The sequence below is a fragment of the Myotis davidii genome, unplaced genomic scaffold (genome assembly GCF_000327345.1).
Source record: "Myotis davidii unplaced genomic scaffold, ASM32734v1 scaffold376, whole genome shotgun sequence".
Lineage (NCBI taxonomy): Eukaryota > Metazoa > Chordata > Mammalia > Chiroptera > Vespertilionidae > Myotis > Myotis davidii.
Genome location: NW_006288121.1, coordinates 123,918 through 141,641, shown reverse-complemented (window position 1 = coordinate 141,641; position 17,724 = coordinate 123,918). Strand labels below are relative to the sequence as shown.

Below are 17,724 nucleotides of genomic sequence, written 5' to 3'. Positions count from 1 at the left end.
TAATATATGGGTCATTTAATATTTCAGTTCTAATATCAAGTGAAAATAAGTTTGTATATTCAAACTCTTCACAAATTAACCATTGTTTAAGGCAAGACTGTCTGGAATGGTAACCTTGTTTACCACACAATGATTTGAAATAATTGTGATTAAATAATCATCCTGCAAAAATTACCTTCAACATTCCTGTACAATCCTATCCAAAAATTGGTTTTGCTCTGAAGTGGCTCAACTCGGTACGACAGAAAACTTGATTCAGCAGCACTTTCAAGAGAAACCAAAGAAGCACCTGCAAAATATAAAAGAACAAATACGCTGGAAGTACATTTAAGTAGCTGAAAATATTTTTATCATGATAGTATTTATATTAAGACCAATATAAATCATTTGAACATGTCCACTTAAGGGGAAGATTTTAAAGAGTAGACATCTGTCTTTTCAGAATTTCAGTTTCTATTCTGAAAGTACGTTTTTTATGCATCATTTGTGTACATACACGAAACGAGTTATTGCAGGATGTGCAAAGATGAGTAGGACATAGAACGTCTTAAGAGGGTTATGATAATATGGGTAGCTATGAGTTGAGAGTATAAAAAAGAATGTATTAAAATATAACATAAGTACAATATGCTACTGACGTGGCAAAGTGGGAGAGGATTTGTTTTAGGTGAAACAGCTAAAAGGCAGCATGGAGGAAATAGAATTTAAGATATTAAGGAGCATTGGATTTCAGGTAGAAACAATAGAAAATAATCCTAGGAAGAAGAAGAATAAAAGAAAAGACAAGGAAAAGAGGGAAGCAGAGAGCTTCTTCAGCAACAGTGATGGCTCACAAACACTGGCGTCTTCTATATTGGTTTATGGTGATATGATATAGCTACATGATAGATGATAGATAGATGATAGATAGATAGATAGATAGATAGATAGATAGATAGATAGATAGATGATAGATAGATAGATAGAGCGATCTATAGGGAGGAACTAGTAGTGTTAACAGATAGTGCAGTTTGGCTGGACTAATATGATAAGTGGGTGAAAAAAGACATGGGTTAGACCTCACTGCAGATGGCAGGAAATGGGTATTTAGGGCAATGTGGTAATAAAGATCATTTAGTTTTTTCAGGCAACAGAATGGTGCAATGTACTACAGGAGTATTAATCCCCCAGCTGTTATATAAAGGACTGTACAAAATAAAAAGAGGGAAAACTGAAAGAGTGGTTCAATGATTATGATATTGACAACATACATTAGATTACGTCTGATTCAGTGTCAGCATTAGATTTTATAGTAAAGAGCTACTAGTATAGCTTTTTAATAATGACAACTAATATAATTTAAGCACTTCATGCCAGACAGTTTGCTTTGGCCTTTATAAGCATGATCTCACTAAAATTTTATAACAACCTTATTAAAGGGGTACTATTGGTACCCATTTTATAGTTAAATAAAATATAAATAAAGAAGATACATAGCAAATCACGCTTTTATTATATAGGGTATGCTGCCTACAAAAGACACACTTGAGATTCAAAGACACAAACAGGTTGAAAGTAAGAGCATAGAAAAGATACGCCATGCAAATAGTAACTAAAAAAAGAGTTGGAGTGGCTATACCAATATTACACAAAATAGACTTTTAAACAAAACATATTACTAGAGACAAATAAGCACATTTTACTATGATTAAAGTTTCAGTTCATAAAAAATATGTGATAATCATGGACAGATATGTACCTAACAATAAAGTCCCAATATACACAAAGCAAAGACTGAAAAAGCAGACTTCATCTGACTTAGAATTTAAAGTCAAAATTCATAGAGAGAGACAAAGATGGCAACATAGAAAGCTCCTGAACTTTTCTTTTTCTCTTTCAATGGACACACCAAATGAACAGCTGCACATGGAACAATTCCCTCAGAAAAATCTAGAAACTAGCTGAGTAACTACTTCCTATTGGGTGACAAAGAAAATGCCCACATCTAAATGAATAAAGACTAAAACATCCTTTCTCTATAAACCCCACCCCTAGCATAGTGCTATATAATAAGGAGGGACCCCCCAACTTCCAGCTTCTCCATGAAATGGAGTGAAGGGCTTAGACCACACATCTAGCACCCCACGTTTTAAAGCTCCCTTCTGAGGGACATTCTCCAAAAACACATTTTCTAAAGTCAATGGTACAAGCAGCCACATAACCCATGAGACTATAGACAATAAAGAAGCAATACTTAATGGTACCCAAGGACTCATTGCAGCTACTCCCCCCTCCCCTCCTCCCAGGTTTAGCTAAAATAAAGCAGTCAAAAAAGCCCATCTCCAAGTCTTTCCATGAAAGAGGATTGACCATATACTTTATAACCAGCTGCCCAAGGGTTTGGCTGCTAATTTGCATGCATCGAGGGGCTCGCTGTATTCTTCCACGGAGCCTGAAGGAGCTGAGGAACACTTCTGCCACTTTCTCCCTCTGGCTTGCTGCAACAGTAAAACCAGGTCATCAACAGCTCTCTGGAAGGAGCTTGTACACATACTTTCTCAACTGCTGCCTGAGGATTCAGCTTCTAATCAGCCTGCGTTCCCCTTTGGAACACTGTCAGGTCGTGGCACACCTCAAGTACTAGGAGTTACGTAAAGCAAAGTTGGTGGCTTGGACAATCACAAAGGTCTGAGAGACAAACAGGGCTTAACGTCGGGCTGACTGATGAGGCTCATCTTCTGAGCAAGACCAGTCTTTCGAGACTGGGAGAGGTGTCTCTTCCATCTAATGTGCAGAAACTGATGCAGAGAGTCAAAGAAAATGACGAAATAAGAGAAGATATTCCAAGCAAAAGAACCAGATAATACTCCAAACTTAGGTTAATAATACAGAAATAAGTGACTTACCTGACAGAGCATAAATCACAGAACTAAAAATTACAATCAATACACTAAAAACTTTAATAGTTGGGTTCAAGGGTTAACTAGATAAATTGGGGAAAAGGGACAGTTAATTCAAAGAAAGAACAGTCAAATACATCAGGGCAAGCAAAAAGAAAAAAAAAGAGAATGAAAAAGAGTGAAGCTATCTTAAGGGACTTGTTAGATAGTAACAAGTAAACCAATATAGAAGTCCCAGAAGGGAAGAGAAAAATAAGGGGGCAGAAGGCTTATTCAAAGAAACAATAGCTGAAAGCTTCCTTAACCTGGAGAAAGAAAGAAACATTTAGATCCAGGAAGCCTACAGAGTCCCAAATACAATAAATTTAAAAAAACCCACATTGAAACATATTATAATTAAATTGTCAAAAGTTAAAGACAAAGTGACATTCTTAAAAACAGCAAGAGAAATGTTACTGGTTACATACAAAAGAACCCCTATAAGACTGTAAGTGGGTTTTTAGCAGAAACTATGCAGGCCAGAAGAGAGTGGGATAATATATTTTAAATGTTTAAAGAAAAATCTTCCAACCAAGAATACTCTACCCAGCAATGTTTTCCCTCAGAATTAAATGAGAGCAACTTTTCCAGACAAACAAAAGCTGAGTTAATCAACAATAAACCATCTTATAAGAATTGTTAAAGAGTTCATTACGCTGAAACAAAAGGACACTAATTAGTAATTCAAAAACATTTGAAAATATAAAACTCACTAATAAAGGTAAATATAAAGAAAAATTCAGAATACTCTGATATTAAAATGGTGGTTGGTAAATCACTTATAACTCTAGTATAACAGTTAAAAGACAAAAGTACTAAAATGAATTATAAATATTAACAATTTATTAATGGATACACAATATAAAAATGTAAATTGTGCCCTAGCCAGTTTCCTCAGTGGTTAGAGCATCAGCCCACAGACTGAAGGGTTGAGGGTTTGATTCCAGTAAAGGGCATGCAGGTTCAATCCCCTGTGCCAGTCGGGGCACATGCTGGAGGCAACCAATCGATTTGTCTCTCTCACATTGATGTTCCTCTCTGTGTGTCTTTCCCCCTCCCTTCCATTCTCTCTACAAATCAATGGAGAAAATATACTTGGGTGAGGATTAACAATAACAACAAAAATGTAAACTGTGACATCAAAAACATAAAATGGGGGGAGGAGTTTTAAAATGTAGAGCTTTTGTATGCATTCATAGTTAAGTTATTATCAGCTTTAAATAGATTATTATAACTATAAAATATTTCATGTAAGCCTTGTGGTAACTACAAGGCAAAAACCTAGAGTAGATACACAAAAGATAAAGAAAAAAGGAATCTGAGCATATTGCTACAGAAAATGATCAAATCACAAAGGAAGTGAACAAAAGAGAAAGAAAGGAACAAAGGAACTATAAAGCATCCAGAAAACAATAAACAAAATGGCAATAGTAAGTCCATACCTATCAATAATTACTATGAATGAAAATTGACTAACTTCTCCAATCAAAAGATATAGAGTGAGTCAATAAATTAAAAGAAACAAGATCCAACTATATGCTGTCTACAAGTAATTCATTTCTTTATGGATACCCATAGTCTCAAAGTGAACAGATGGAAAAAATTATTCCATATAAATGGAAAACAAAAAAGAGCGGGTTGGATACTTATATCAGACAAAATAGACTTCATCCAAACCTATAATCAGAGACAAAAAGGTCATTATATAATGATAAAGGGGTCAATTTGTTAAAGTATGTAACAATTGTAAACACATGTGCACCCAACATTGAAGTACCTTAATATATAAAGCAAATATTAACAGATATGAAGGGATAAACAGACCCCAAAAAATAACAGTAGAAGACTTCAATACCCCACTTTCAACAATAAATAGGTCATTCAAACAAACAAAAATCAATAACGAAACAATGGACTTAAACTACACATTAGACCAGATGGACAGATATATAAAACATTCCATACAACAGCTGAAGAATACATATTCTTCTCAAGAACACAGAACTTTCTCAAGACAGATTATATGTTAGACTCCAGAAAAAGTCCCAATAAATTTAATATTGAAATCATATCAAACATCTTTGCTAACCACTATGTTATAAAACTAGAAATCAATTACAAGAAGAAAACAAAAATCCACATATATATGGAAATTTAAAAGCATGCCACTAAACAATCAGTGGGTGTGTGTTACGTATATACATAAAATGAAAGGTTGCCCAGCCCTTAAACAGACAGAAAACCTGCCATTTGCAACAACATTGATTAACCTGGAAGGCATTATGCTAAGTGAAATAAGCCAGACAGAGATAGACAAATTCTGCATGATAACAGCTTTATATGTGGAATTAAAAAAAAAAAGGAAGTCAAACTCACAGAAACAGAAAGTAGAATGGTCATTGGTAGGGGCTGAGAGGTAGGGGAAATGAGGAGAAGCTGGTAAAAGGTTACAACTTTCAATTATAAGATGAATAAAGCCTAAGGATCTAATGTAAAATATGGTGACCATAGTTGATAACATTATATCATATAATTGAAATTTGTTAGAGTAGAACTTAAATAGAACTCACCAAAAAAGAAAAAAAAGTAAATACAGTGTGGTACAAAAGTACATTTACAGTTGTTCGTATGGAAAATAATACAATAATCCTATATAATCAAGAGCTAATATGCAAATGGTCATCATGCCCTCACGCCATCGTGCCATATTGGCTCAGACACTCAACACTGGGGAGAGAAGAATGGGGACCAGCCAGGCACAAATGAGCTCGCGAGAGAGGAATGGGGACCAGCCAGGCTGCAGCCTGGGAGAGGGACAAGCCACCCGCCCCGCGGTCCCAGGTGCCTGAGGCTGTGGCGCAGGCAAAGCCACCTGCCTGTGGTCCCCTGCAACTACGGCCAGCCCGGGCAAAGCCGGCCCAGGTCCTGGGTGCCTGTGGCTGGCCAGAGGGAGGGAAGCCTGGGTCTCAGGTGCCTGCAACTAGCTGGAAAAGAGAATCCTGGGTCCCTGGTATGGGGTGAGGCAGAGGCAGTTAGGAGTGATCAGGCCAGCAGGGGAGCAGTTAGGGGCAATCAGGCTGGTAGGGGAGCAGTTAGAGGCGATCAGGCAGGCAGGCAGAAGTGGTTAAGAGTGATCAGGCAGGCAGAGGTGGTTAGGGGCAATCAGGCAGGCAGGCAGAGGGGTTAAGGGTGATCAGACAGGCAGGCAGGCGAGCGGTTAGGAGCCAGCAGTCCCGAATTGTGAGAGGCAGTCGAACACCCGCCGAGGGGTCCTGAATTGGAGAGGGTGCAGGCCGGGCTGAGGGACACCGCCCCCTCCCCCCAAGTGCATGGATGCTGTGCACTGGGCCTCTAGTTAATAAATAACAATACAAGTATAAACTCTGTGTTTCATGTACTCACAACTGTAGACCTACTTTTGCCCCCACCCTATATGTGAGATGATGATGTATTAATTAACTTGATGGTGGAAGTCCTCTCACAATGTATGCATGTCAAATTATCATGTGGTACACTTTAAATGTATTATAACTTTATGTCAATTTTATCTCAATAAAACTGAAAAATATAAACATAAAAGTCAAAAGTCAAAGTTAACTTTTGAATGGACCTGAGGGAAACTAGGCTACAATTCTTGCATACCATTGTCAGATGAAGAACACTGATTTAGGGCATAATCAAAATTTAGTAAAAAAACAAAAACAAAACAGTAAAATATTCAATGAAACTTAATTAAGGGAGTTTTTAGACATACCCTAAAAAATAAACTTTACTTGACATTTTTATTTCAAGGGGAAAATTACTCACTTATGTCGACCTGAGTTTTCTTTACAAATAAGATACCCAGATATAAACGCTTTTCTGTCAATGGTAAAGCAAAATGGTTCTTGTGAACCTGAGCGCATTGGCGATAGGACGTGAACACAATACTCTGAACAACTGAGATAAGAATCCTGACAGTTTAGTAGATTAGGGCGGAAGGTAAGCAGGACTTGTTCAGCAAGTGATTGTTTTCTGCAGAATTCTTTAGGATTTTTGAGGCTACAAATTAGAAATTACATTTGGGGAGGGCATGATGTTGACCATCCTGTTACAATATAAATTAAGTATTTTACAATATAAATTATTATGTATTTTCACATTCCTTGTGCTTTTGATGTACAATGTCAGTCGTATTATGGTAATCCAGAATAGGTGACTGTGGGATTCTCATACAGTAACTACGGCACTTACCCATTCGAAGACATTCCAGAGAGGCTTGGCCCCAGTGCCTCGTGTACGAAGACTCAATATAGTAGCAGTGCCCATGGAAAGGGATCCACGCTGAGTGCTCTGTCTCCGGGCATCTTCCAGGCAGTTGAGGAGGTTCAGTGGCAGGGATTTCTGTTAATGAAAAGACATTCGAAATAAAGTACAACCTGAAGTTTCTTTAATGTGTAGAGTCATGTATTAGCTATGGGAATGAGAATCATTGATTGGCTGCCTCCTGCACAGGACACACTGCAGATTAAGCCCGCAACCCGGGTATGTGTCCCTGACCAGAATCAAACCTGGGGCCCTTCAGTCTGTAGGCCGATGCTCTATCCACTGAGCAAACCGGCTAGGCCTCTATCATTATTTTTTTTTTAAAGTTCTAATGGCAATCATTTGAATCTTCCGTTTTTATTATTTGGTTTTCTTTTTATTTTACCTTCTTTTTTAATTTTAAATATATTTCAATATAATGTACTAAGGCAGTGGTCGGCAAACTGCGGCTCGCGAGCCACATGCGGCTCTTTGGCCCCTTGAGTGTGGCCACGAAGTTTCAATCGCACTGTATGTGCGCGCCTGCACGTGGTATTTTGTGGAAGAGCCATACTCAAGGGGCTGCAGTTTGCCGACCACTGTACTAAGGTATTGTGACAATCAATCACACTCATAATTAAGAAAGTAGATGTTAAGTTCAAAAGAACAAAATCACCAAAATTAATTTGCAAAGACAGTCCTCCTTCAAGACACTCTTTTTTGAGGGGTGCGGGAAATCCTAATCCCTCTAAGCCCTTCTTAGCTATGACTGACATCTATGGTATAGCTAAGTGCTATGGTTAGAACTATAGGACTTTATCACCTTTATCCAATTCTAAGACTGCATTCTAGGACACTACCACCATAATATCACTGACTGATGAATCTACAGGCTATCAACATCAAAGTACTCATAATTTCCTAGGGAATGTGACATAGATCCAGAAAAAAATCTCAATAATAAGAATTCAGAAATTTATAAAGAGCAAATAAACTCTTGCAATGAAGGAAATTTCTATCTCCACTATTTTTATCTATGTACATTTGTTTATTACCAAGTCAGTCTTTTGTTAGGTAAAGGAATGTGTTTTATCTTATTTTTAAGCTACCCAAGACATGTTACAGTTTAATAATATCAACAGTGTTATATGGTAGCTTATTGAGAAAATTGAAAATCCCTAGATTGTTTTTGTGTATTCAATTACCATCCGATCTTTTGCAGAGAAAATAAAAACTTTCATTGCAATGTGCTGTCTTCCAGGAGCCATCAGGATCCAGATAAACACATGCTGTTTTCAGTTTGGGCTCATCAGTAGCCCAATTAGTGTATCTCACTCTCCATTTATCAATCCAAGTGTATTCACCATTGGTCTGCAAGAACAAAAACAACCATTACTGTGAAGTCTTGCTTCACTTAGAAAATATCAGAAGAACCAAGTGTGGAGTATATTCAAAACTATGAATTTGCAAAGAGCTTTCGACATTTAGGAATTTTAGAAAACAACATGATTCATTTCTACCCATTCAAATTCAGTAAAAAGCCCTTCTTAACAGGAGGCTACAATAAGTACATCCTTGGAAGATAATTTTAAAAACTGACTTAAAGAGCTATGTCATATTCTAGGAAATTCTTCTTGTTTGTAAGCTTTCAGTGCCAAACAGAAGTTTTATCTCCTGAGCAAATCAAATATTTATTATATCACCATTAAAATATTAATAAAACTTAAGTAATTTTCATTGAACTCACGGACCCTGGAAAGAAACATTTCTTCTAATCTTATTGTTTGGCTGTTGAAACAGGCCAGTGACAAAAGACTTAGGTAGGGTTCCATGGATAAAGAATAGAGGGACGTAGGTCTTGCCTTCTAGTTACGTGGTCTTTCGACTAGAACTGGTCATGATGGCATTTTTTAAAAGCTAATTTCTTTATTCAATTTGCACACTTACTTTCTTATTAAATTTAGTCAAATTCGTGGCCACATAAAAGTTAATTGATAACATGAAAAACATTACTTATCAGTAATATCTTTTAACCGTCTAAAAGAGATTTCATATGTAATGCATAAGAGTACATGGTATATAACATTAACCAGAGAAAATAGAATTTTTAAACAATTCAAACAATTGTCTTATTTCTAAATGCATTATTTAATATACCAAGGCAATTACCATAGATTTAATGAAAAAAATCAAAAGCCTATGTTATCTCAAGTTAGAATTTTATAGTATTCTACCATGTTTAATCAAATAATCTATAATAACAAAAGCGTAATATGCTAATTAGACCAGACATCCTTCTGGATGTCCTTCTGGCCAACGTTCCGGATGAAGCCGGGGCTGCAAGCGAAGCCCGGGTCCTGGGTACCTGCCGGCAGCTGGAGGGAAGCCGGTGCGGGCAGCTGGGGAAAGGAAGGTCTACATTGCACGAGTTTCGTGCATCAGGCCTCTAGTGCTTATATAATCATTAACTCCATAGATGTAAGGAAAACAATAGTATGTTTTAGTTATAAATACTTGTATAGTAGAAAGCCATTTAATCTTTCTAAAAACAAATAAAATTCTCATAAGAGAATTATGACTACATCTGTGAGAAGAAAATGAACGAATTATCAAATGAATTAATTACTAAAAATAGTCAACACAGACATAAAAATGTCTGGCTAAGTTTAATAACAGAAATCATTATGGAACTACTTACTTTTAAATATTCACTTCCCTACTTAGGAAGTACCCGTGGCATGAAGTGTAAATTTTAATCTCTGCCTCAGGGCACTAGAAGCTCTATAAAATCTGACACCAACCCACTTTCCAGTGTTATCCCTGCCTATCCTTTTCCCTCTTTTTGGTGCTCCTCCCTTAAGTTTCACATCCCAGACTACATTTTATTTTTTCCGAGAAGCTCTCCTGTCCTCTCTCATGGCCAGTTGACCCCTTTTCTCTCCTATTGAAGCATTTTTTTTACAGCCTCTCTTTGACTCCTCATGTATTATCTCTTAATTACTTCGTTGACACCTCTGGTTCTTCCACGAGGAAGTTTGCTGGTTGACTAGCTAGATGAATAGATGTATGGACGGAGGGTAGGTGGGTCACAGGGCATCAGAAACAACTCGTTTTAAGAATGTTTTGGCAATGCCATCACCACTCTTGTTTCTGTGGCTCATCTCTCACTCCACCCTGTTCTCTGTCAACATGGAACACAGGGAATTGACTGCAATGATAGTTCTTACACATGGATGGGAGCTCCACAACTTCAGGACTAAAAACAACTCTGGCATGGCTTGACCCAAAAGATAAAAAGGATCCTCATCACCCAGGAATTATACCCCTGACCTGCTTTCTTAATTCCCATGCCATAGTTGTCATCGCAACATAAATTAATAAATAAAACTGTTTAGATGCAGAATTTAATTTTAAAAGCAAATTAAAAAGCAATAGGAGAGTTGTCCATCAATAGATGAATGAATAGTGAAGATGTGGTACATATATATAATAGAATATTACTAATCCATAAAAAAGACCATTTGCAACAACATGGCTAGACCTAGAGGGTATTATGCTAAGGGAGATAAGTCAGAGAAAGACAAATACTATATAATCTCACTTAGTTATATGTGTAATATAACATACATTATAAACAAATAAAACCAGAAATAAACTCACAGATGCAGAGACAAAACTGGGGCCTGCCAGAGGGGAGTGGATGCAGAGATGGGCAGAAAGGAGAAGGGAATTAAGAAGTACAAACTTCCCATTATTAGGTAAGTCACAGGGATGTAATGTACAGCATAGGGAAGAGAGTCAATATTCTAATAACTTTGTACAATAACAAATGGCCACTAGACTTATTGTGGTGCTCACTCTGCAAGGTATATATAAATGTTAATTCACTATGTTGTACACCTGAAACTAACATAATATTTTATGTCAACTATAAATCAAAATAAATTTTTAAAGCAATATCAGAGTTAATATAAATTAGATAAGCCTTTTTTAATTTCCGACATCATCACTAGCTTACTAGATCCTTGAAGGCATTGGATATTTGAAAGACTGGGTCTTGTTCATATACCCCGGCACAGTTTCTTATACATAACAAGTGTTTAACAAGATCAATACAAAGAGAATCATATTCTATCACAACTTATCAATCATGCCAAGTCAAACATGTGTCCACATCTTACCAAGTTACTGTTTAGGCCGATCCACACAGGTTCATTAAATGCTTGCATTTGCATCCATGCAAATGCGTTACTATAGGGGTCTAGAATGCTAGCCATAAGAGACGTGTGAAGCTTGCAATAACTTTCTGCTTCATGCCATTGTAACTTTAACTTCGTGAGAGAATAGCTACTTTCACCATACTTAATAAAGCCATCTGTTGGAACTGTTGCTGGAGACTTAGGCAAGGAAGAGTCTGGAGAACAAAGATTATTTTCATTAGTATTATCAATAATCATTAGTTGAGTGGCATCACTACACATCTACTATATTTCATACATCATAAAAACAATCGGAATAGCACAAATCCAAACCACTGGGTGTTAAAAATATTTCCATGAGCCATTTCACACCTAAAACAAAGCTCTATTTTTAGTCAGTGTGCCTGACTGAAATAAATAATTTCCAAGCTGTATTTAGAATATTAAGGTAATTATATAATTGTTTCTAAATTTAAAAAAAAAAGCTTGCAAATTGATTGAGATATAGTATCTGGGTGAAATCAATGACACAGTTTAATCCCATCAATCAAATAACATCTATCATCCTATCATTCCTAATCTTTATTTTCCCCTGTTGGTCAAATTTCAAGGTCAAGGACAGTCTTCCTCTCCCTCCACTCTCTGTTCCACTCCATCCATGAATTTGCAATGATTTGTATCTCAGTGAGCCCTCCTGTGAGTAACACGCCTTCAAGAGACAGGTTTAAGTTCTGGAATAAAGCCATACATGAGTGCCTGCTTCATTTACCCTTGACCTCAGGACCAAGCTGTCCCTACTCATGATTTCCTGTGCCCGTCACCCGGCAGCCCATATCTTATCCAAAATGACTTGGGGACTGGAGCCCTTTTAAGTCAGAGTCATTTTGGTTTTCTGAACTTTCCTCTTCCATCTTCAGAGCTGAGTAGTTGCAGTTGAGATTGTGTGTCCTGCAAAGCCTAAAATATTTACAATTTGTTTCTTTACATGAAAAGCTTGCCAACCTCTGGTCTAGGGTTCTAGATAACCTTGCCTATGGGTTTTGTCTTGGCCACTTTTCTGCCTGTTCCACTGTGTATCAGCCCAACCCACCATCTGCCTTGTTCTGCCACTACACAAATGCCAGACTTTCTTGTGGTTACGCTGGGAAGCAACAACTCCAATTCAGCAGGTGGAGGCGGCTTCCTCTTTCTTCTGCTGTTGCTGCCACCTGGTGTTGGTAGAATATCATTAAACCAAGAGACCTAGGCCAGGGCCCTTAAAATGTTACATTTCCCAGCTTGAGTTTGTCTTAAATGTTGTTGGGAAATTTGGGGGCCAAGAAAAGCAGAAAAGGAGGCTTGAGATAGAGAAAACCAGCAACAACAATAACTAGGCAGCTTTGCTCACCTGTTCAATTTGCTTATGAAAAACTTATTTAAAAAAAAAAACTAAAATATTGAGAGGCTAGATTGCGGGCAATATTTTATCTTCTTTATATATTTTGTATTTTATAAATTTTCAACAGAGAACATATTTTAAAAGTTTTTTATTTACATATATTTTATATTTTTATTCATATAATTTGTATATGTTATTTATAGGTAGAGATTTTGAAAAATATAATGAGGGCACTAAATATCATCCTAATCCGCCATTCAAATATAGCCACTATTCTTATTTTCAATGTCTTTATTTAAAAGGGAGTTCATAGTGTCTTGCTTTGTTTTGCATAACTGACAGTCTATAAAATGTTATGGTCTGCCTTTTTCACTTTAATACTTTAACACCTTTCCTTAAGTCTAAATCTTCAAAAATATTTTCATTGTTGGCAAATACTCTATCACTTACATTTATAATAACAAGAAAAAGATTTTAAGTAAGGATGGGAATCATCATTCACTCCTAGAAGGAGCCTCTTTGCCGAAATAGTAGAGGCACAGATGGCATTACTGGGCCTAAGACTCTGGTCCTGTGGGGCACAGTGTAGAGAGAGAAGGGACACGGCCTCTTTTTTATAGTACAGTTTTTTAATTAAATTGTAATCATTAATGCAATAGCTGCCTCAATTTCGTTGAGATAATAAAAAATGATGACATAATGCTAGTTTAAAGCCGATGCAATCACAATTCTACAAGCTAATTAAGAGTGAAACTAGAAGACTATTAAAAATAGCTAAAAAGATAACATGTTATGGTGCTTAAAGTTTCTGTAACTGTTGGTGAGGCTTACATCTAAATCTGATACAGAATTCTTAATGACATTGAAACAGTTCTTTTCTCAGCCCCATGGTACATATGGGTACTGTGAGTCTGGAAGAAACTGGCTTTGGGATTAATAAAGGTTAGAATGTCTGCAATACTTTCCAATCATCAGCAAGTACCTGAAGTGATTTTCAGTCATTGTTGGCATTACTCAGAGCTGGCACTAGTTCCCTGATTCCCCAGGAAGTAGAAAAACATTTTAGTTCTGGAAGAAGTACCCTCTAACTCAAACTGATCCCCCAAGAGCTGTACTGGGGATGACAGCAAACCCCACCTCAACCCTTATCTCTAGTTGATTTTCTTAATTTCTGGCATTCTTCTTGTGTAGCTAGACATTTTTATTCCAGCTTCACCAGAAAGTAAAATGCGTATAACCATAATCTTGAATCTCAGGAAATATCCACATATTCTGTTTTATTTTCATTTAACTATAGTCAGGCTTTCTAAGCTGACAAAAGGAACACAAGTCATGTAGCCACATTTTTAAAGAAAGAGAACATATATGTATATATTATGTTTTGTGTTCATGTTTATCAAATTATGCAAGTTGAAATGAGATATTCTTACTCTTTGTTTTTACGTACAAGTAGGCAAACATCCCAAGTTTCTAACAAAATTAGAAAGAGTTTTAACTTCACGTTTAATCCACACAAAACTTTCTGGTAATGGAAGAGAGGGCACACTCATGATTTACAGAAAATATCACCCATTCTGTCTGCCACAGGCACGCACGAATTACAGTGAGAATCAAACCCGCCAGGGTGTAAGGGGATCCTTTTTAAAAAATAAGGCTTTAGTTTTTAGAGCAGTTTAAGGTTCCCAGGAAAAAAAATGAGGGGGTCATTTTAAAAAAAACACATATTTAAAAGCTCCAGCTCCTGCAGGTGGGGAGGCTGTAGAACTCACCGGGAAGTGTCTGGCATATATAGCCTCGCTTACTGTCACAGGTGTCGTCCATCCACTTTCCTGCCTCTTTAGACTTCGTTCCAATGATAACAACACAGTCAGCCTGCATATTTAGGGAGGGGGAGAGTGGGAACCAACAATTATTTAAATCAATTCATTATTAAGCCCAAACTCCAAGGTTTAACATTGTCGTCATTCATTTACAGCAAGTTCAGTTCATCCTTATTTTCCATGCACTGCCCCAACTTTCCAGGTGGATCCCTCACAATGAACTCTTGCTATTTAACTGAAAATCAAATAGAGTTGGATACATTTGAGATACAGTTCCGAGGAACTCTGCTATCAGAAATTTCATTAATTTCTATATCCACAGCTAATATTGCTATGGTTGTCTTCTCCACCTCCCTGCCTCCACCCTCACTATCCCAAGAGTCTTGACTGCTAGGAATCCCCAATCCTATATTTCAAAGGTTCTTCCCTCATCCCCATCTCCCTTCCGTATTTCTCTTCCATCATCCTAGTTCAGAATCTCTGGCGTAGTCCTGGAAACCTGTATACAATAAGCAGGTTTCCACCACAAAATGCATATGGAAAGTTCTCTCCCACTCTCTTTATCAAACTGTATTTCACCTTTCCATTTTTCAAGTCCTGAAATTGTAACATCACCATACATGTGTTTTGATTTCTTTCTCCTTTTTTTGAAATATAAATTTTTAGACACTCTAAGAACAAGTCTAGGGATAAAAACAACAGCAAGTAACAATGCTTTTTAACTAAAGGGTGAGATTACTGGTTTTGTTTGTGTTGTTTCTGCTTTTCTTTATGTTCTAAAAAACGCTTGTACAATAATAATTTGTTTTTGCTTTACATGAAATTCACCTCTCATTTCAGAAATCTTGCTAAGCAAAACCTATCTCACTCCATTCTACTTTAATTTCTTCAGTAAGTTTTCAGGCCTCATTAAAGTAAAGAGGAGTCAAAGAACTTCTCCACAGAAAATGACTACTTATCACCAAAATGTACCCACTCTGCAAATTAATTCTCATAAAGAAGTCATTTTGATCAGATCATTTTCCTGCTCAAGCCTTTCCCAGGGCATCTAAATTTCTCTAACTTCTGTTTTCCACCTTTCAAAGCTTACTCCTATTTCCTTTTTTGCATAAAACCCCTGCTACATCCAAACCACTTATTCCTGAACAAACCTACCTGGTGCCTTTCTCTGGAAGACTTTACGCACCTTGCCCACCTAACAGGGCCTTCCCCTTCCCCCCAGCAGTGCCCCTCGCCATTATGTTTGAAAAGACCCCTGGGGATTCTTTCTCATATTCCTTCCCTCCACCCAGGGAAGGGCTCCACGGGTAAGTGTTGACTAATTAAAACACTGCATCCAATAGTCAGTTCCTTTCCTCCGAACTGCTACCTGCTTTAGAGCTGGTGCTAATTATGCACTTGCATTTCTTTGCTGTCTTCTTTCTTAGATAATACTTGTGGTCTAGCTTCAGTGCGAGCTTCTTTAAGAACAAAATCTTAATGTTTTTCACAATGCTCAGCACGGTGTTTAACACTGCTTAGTTGACTGTTCGATGATATGAGATTAAAAGTAGTAAAATAAAGAAGCAGTCATCTGTCTCTTAGTTAATGTACTAAAGCCCTTAGCACCGTGTTTGGCACATAGTAAGCATTCTGCAAACATTCGCTCAGTAATGATGATGGGGAGGAGGAGGACATCTTTAGAAGTAATAGTAGCTTCCAGATTACACCCCAAACACTACACCAGCTTCAGGAGTTCGGGGCAGCTGCTAACGCTGGGTCCCAGTGGCCTCCTGCCTCCCACCTAGGCCCACCATGGAGCTGGCTTGCCCTGCCCCTCACTGCCGCCACCCAGCACTGAAGCGTTCTTAGCTGAATCTGTACCCCTCCTTTCAAGGCTGGCTTGGTCTGAAACAGTTCAAATCTGAAAGAATGAATCAGACCAAGAAACACTCTGGTTGATTTTTCACAGATTAACCGAGAATACGATGACTTTAAACAAACTGATAGGGTATAGAGAGGTGACTTGAAAGTGATATTTACATCTTCATAGGAAAGACTGCTCCTTCTTCCGCCGGGGTAACCTTTCCCCCAGTTGGTGTAGTGAACGCCTCGCCCATCCGTCCAAAGGAAAGTATGCTCTGAGTTGACATCATTCAGCCCAATCCAGGCATTAAAAGTGGAATCTTTCATGTGATAGGTAAGAAATGCTGAAAGAAAGTATCACAAGATAATTTGTAATTTTGGCGGGAAATACTGAAAATATGGAAAATATTCAAAATACATTAATTTAAAAATACCAAGCATGTGATCAGTGTCTTCATTATTATTTAAAAGCGCATACCATGAAAACACACACTTTCCAACCTTGCATTGTGTTATTGCTTCAGCTCGGGACTTTAAAAAGTTTCGTACAATAGAAGTCGAGGTTTTATCTGGGCCACTACAGATGGCTATACAGGTTGTGCCCTGCCCAAAGGCACTGGGGCCCTGGGACAAGGGAGCCTAAAGTCTGCCCCACACCCTGATCTGCGTTGCAGCTGCCGATAAGCCTGCAGAAGAGGTACATTTTCCTAATTCATGCCCAGTCACCTGAGGTAGCAGACATCCTGATTCTAGAAATAAAATAATCTGATTAGAACGACTAGGCCCAGAGAGGGCTCTTCATCCAGAAAAGTTTTTTCAATGAACCACTATTTATCAAAACAAGATACTTCAGACTGTCAAATGATCACACGCCTTGCCAAACCAGAAGAGCTGCCCAGCTGGAACGCCCCTGGGCAGCCAACTCCTAGGGCTCAGCCGCTGTCCAGGGAGTGTGCTTGGACCCAGAGGGCACCCTGGTGCTAAGCCAGCCGTGGGCAAACTACGGCCCGCGGGCCGGTACATCATGAGGAGAGAGCTAGAAAAATTCAACGATGTAGATAGAACAAATATGGCCTCTTGTATCCTTATCAACCCTGGGGCAGAGGGGACGGTGGAAAATATCCAGAAGCAGTATAAGGCTTCAATGTGCAGGCGCCCCTCCCGCCTCCCTGAGGCCCTCCCCATGTTTCCCACAGCAATCTTCTGGGCCAGGGCCAAGTGCCGGCACCTGTGGGCGCCTCGGCGGATAAGCACCAATTCCACAGAACAATTTCTAAATA

At 38.0% G+C, this 17,724-nt stretch overlaps 1 protein-coding gene across 1 annotated transcript in view; it reads right to left on the bottom strand.

The window, feature by feature from the left end:
- Positions 1–17,724, bottom strand: part of MRC1 (mannose receptor, C type 1) — a 116,034-nt gene that overhangs the window by 4,417 nt on the left and 93,893 nt on the right. The window contains exons 22-27 of the mRNA XM_006759916.2: positions 16,622–16,788; positions 14,549–14,651; positions 11,384–11,616; positions 8,408–8,573; positions 7,152–7,301; positions 176–289 (exon numbers count right to left, since the gene is read on the bottom strand). Coding sequence (XP_006759979.1) covers positions 176–289; positions 7,152–7,301; positions 8,408–8,573; positions 11,384–11,616; positions 14,549–14,651; positions 16,622–16,788 — 933 coding nt within the window. The remainder of the gene's footprint in view (positions 1–175; positions 290–7,151; positions 7,302–8,407; positions 8,574–11,383; positions 11,617–14,548; positions 14,652–16,621; positions 16,789–17,724) is intronic.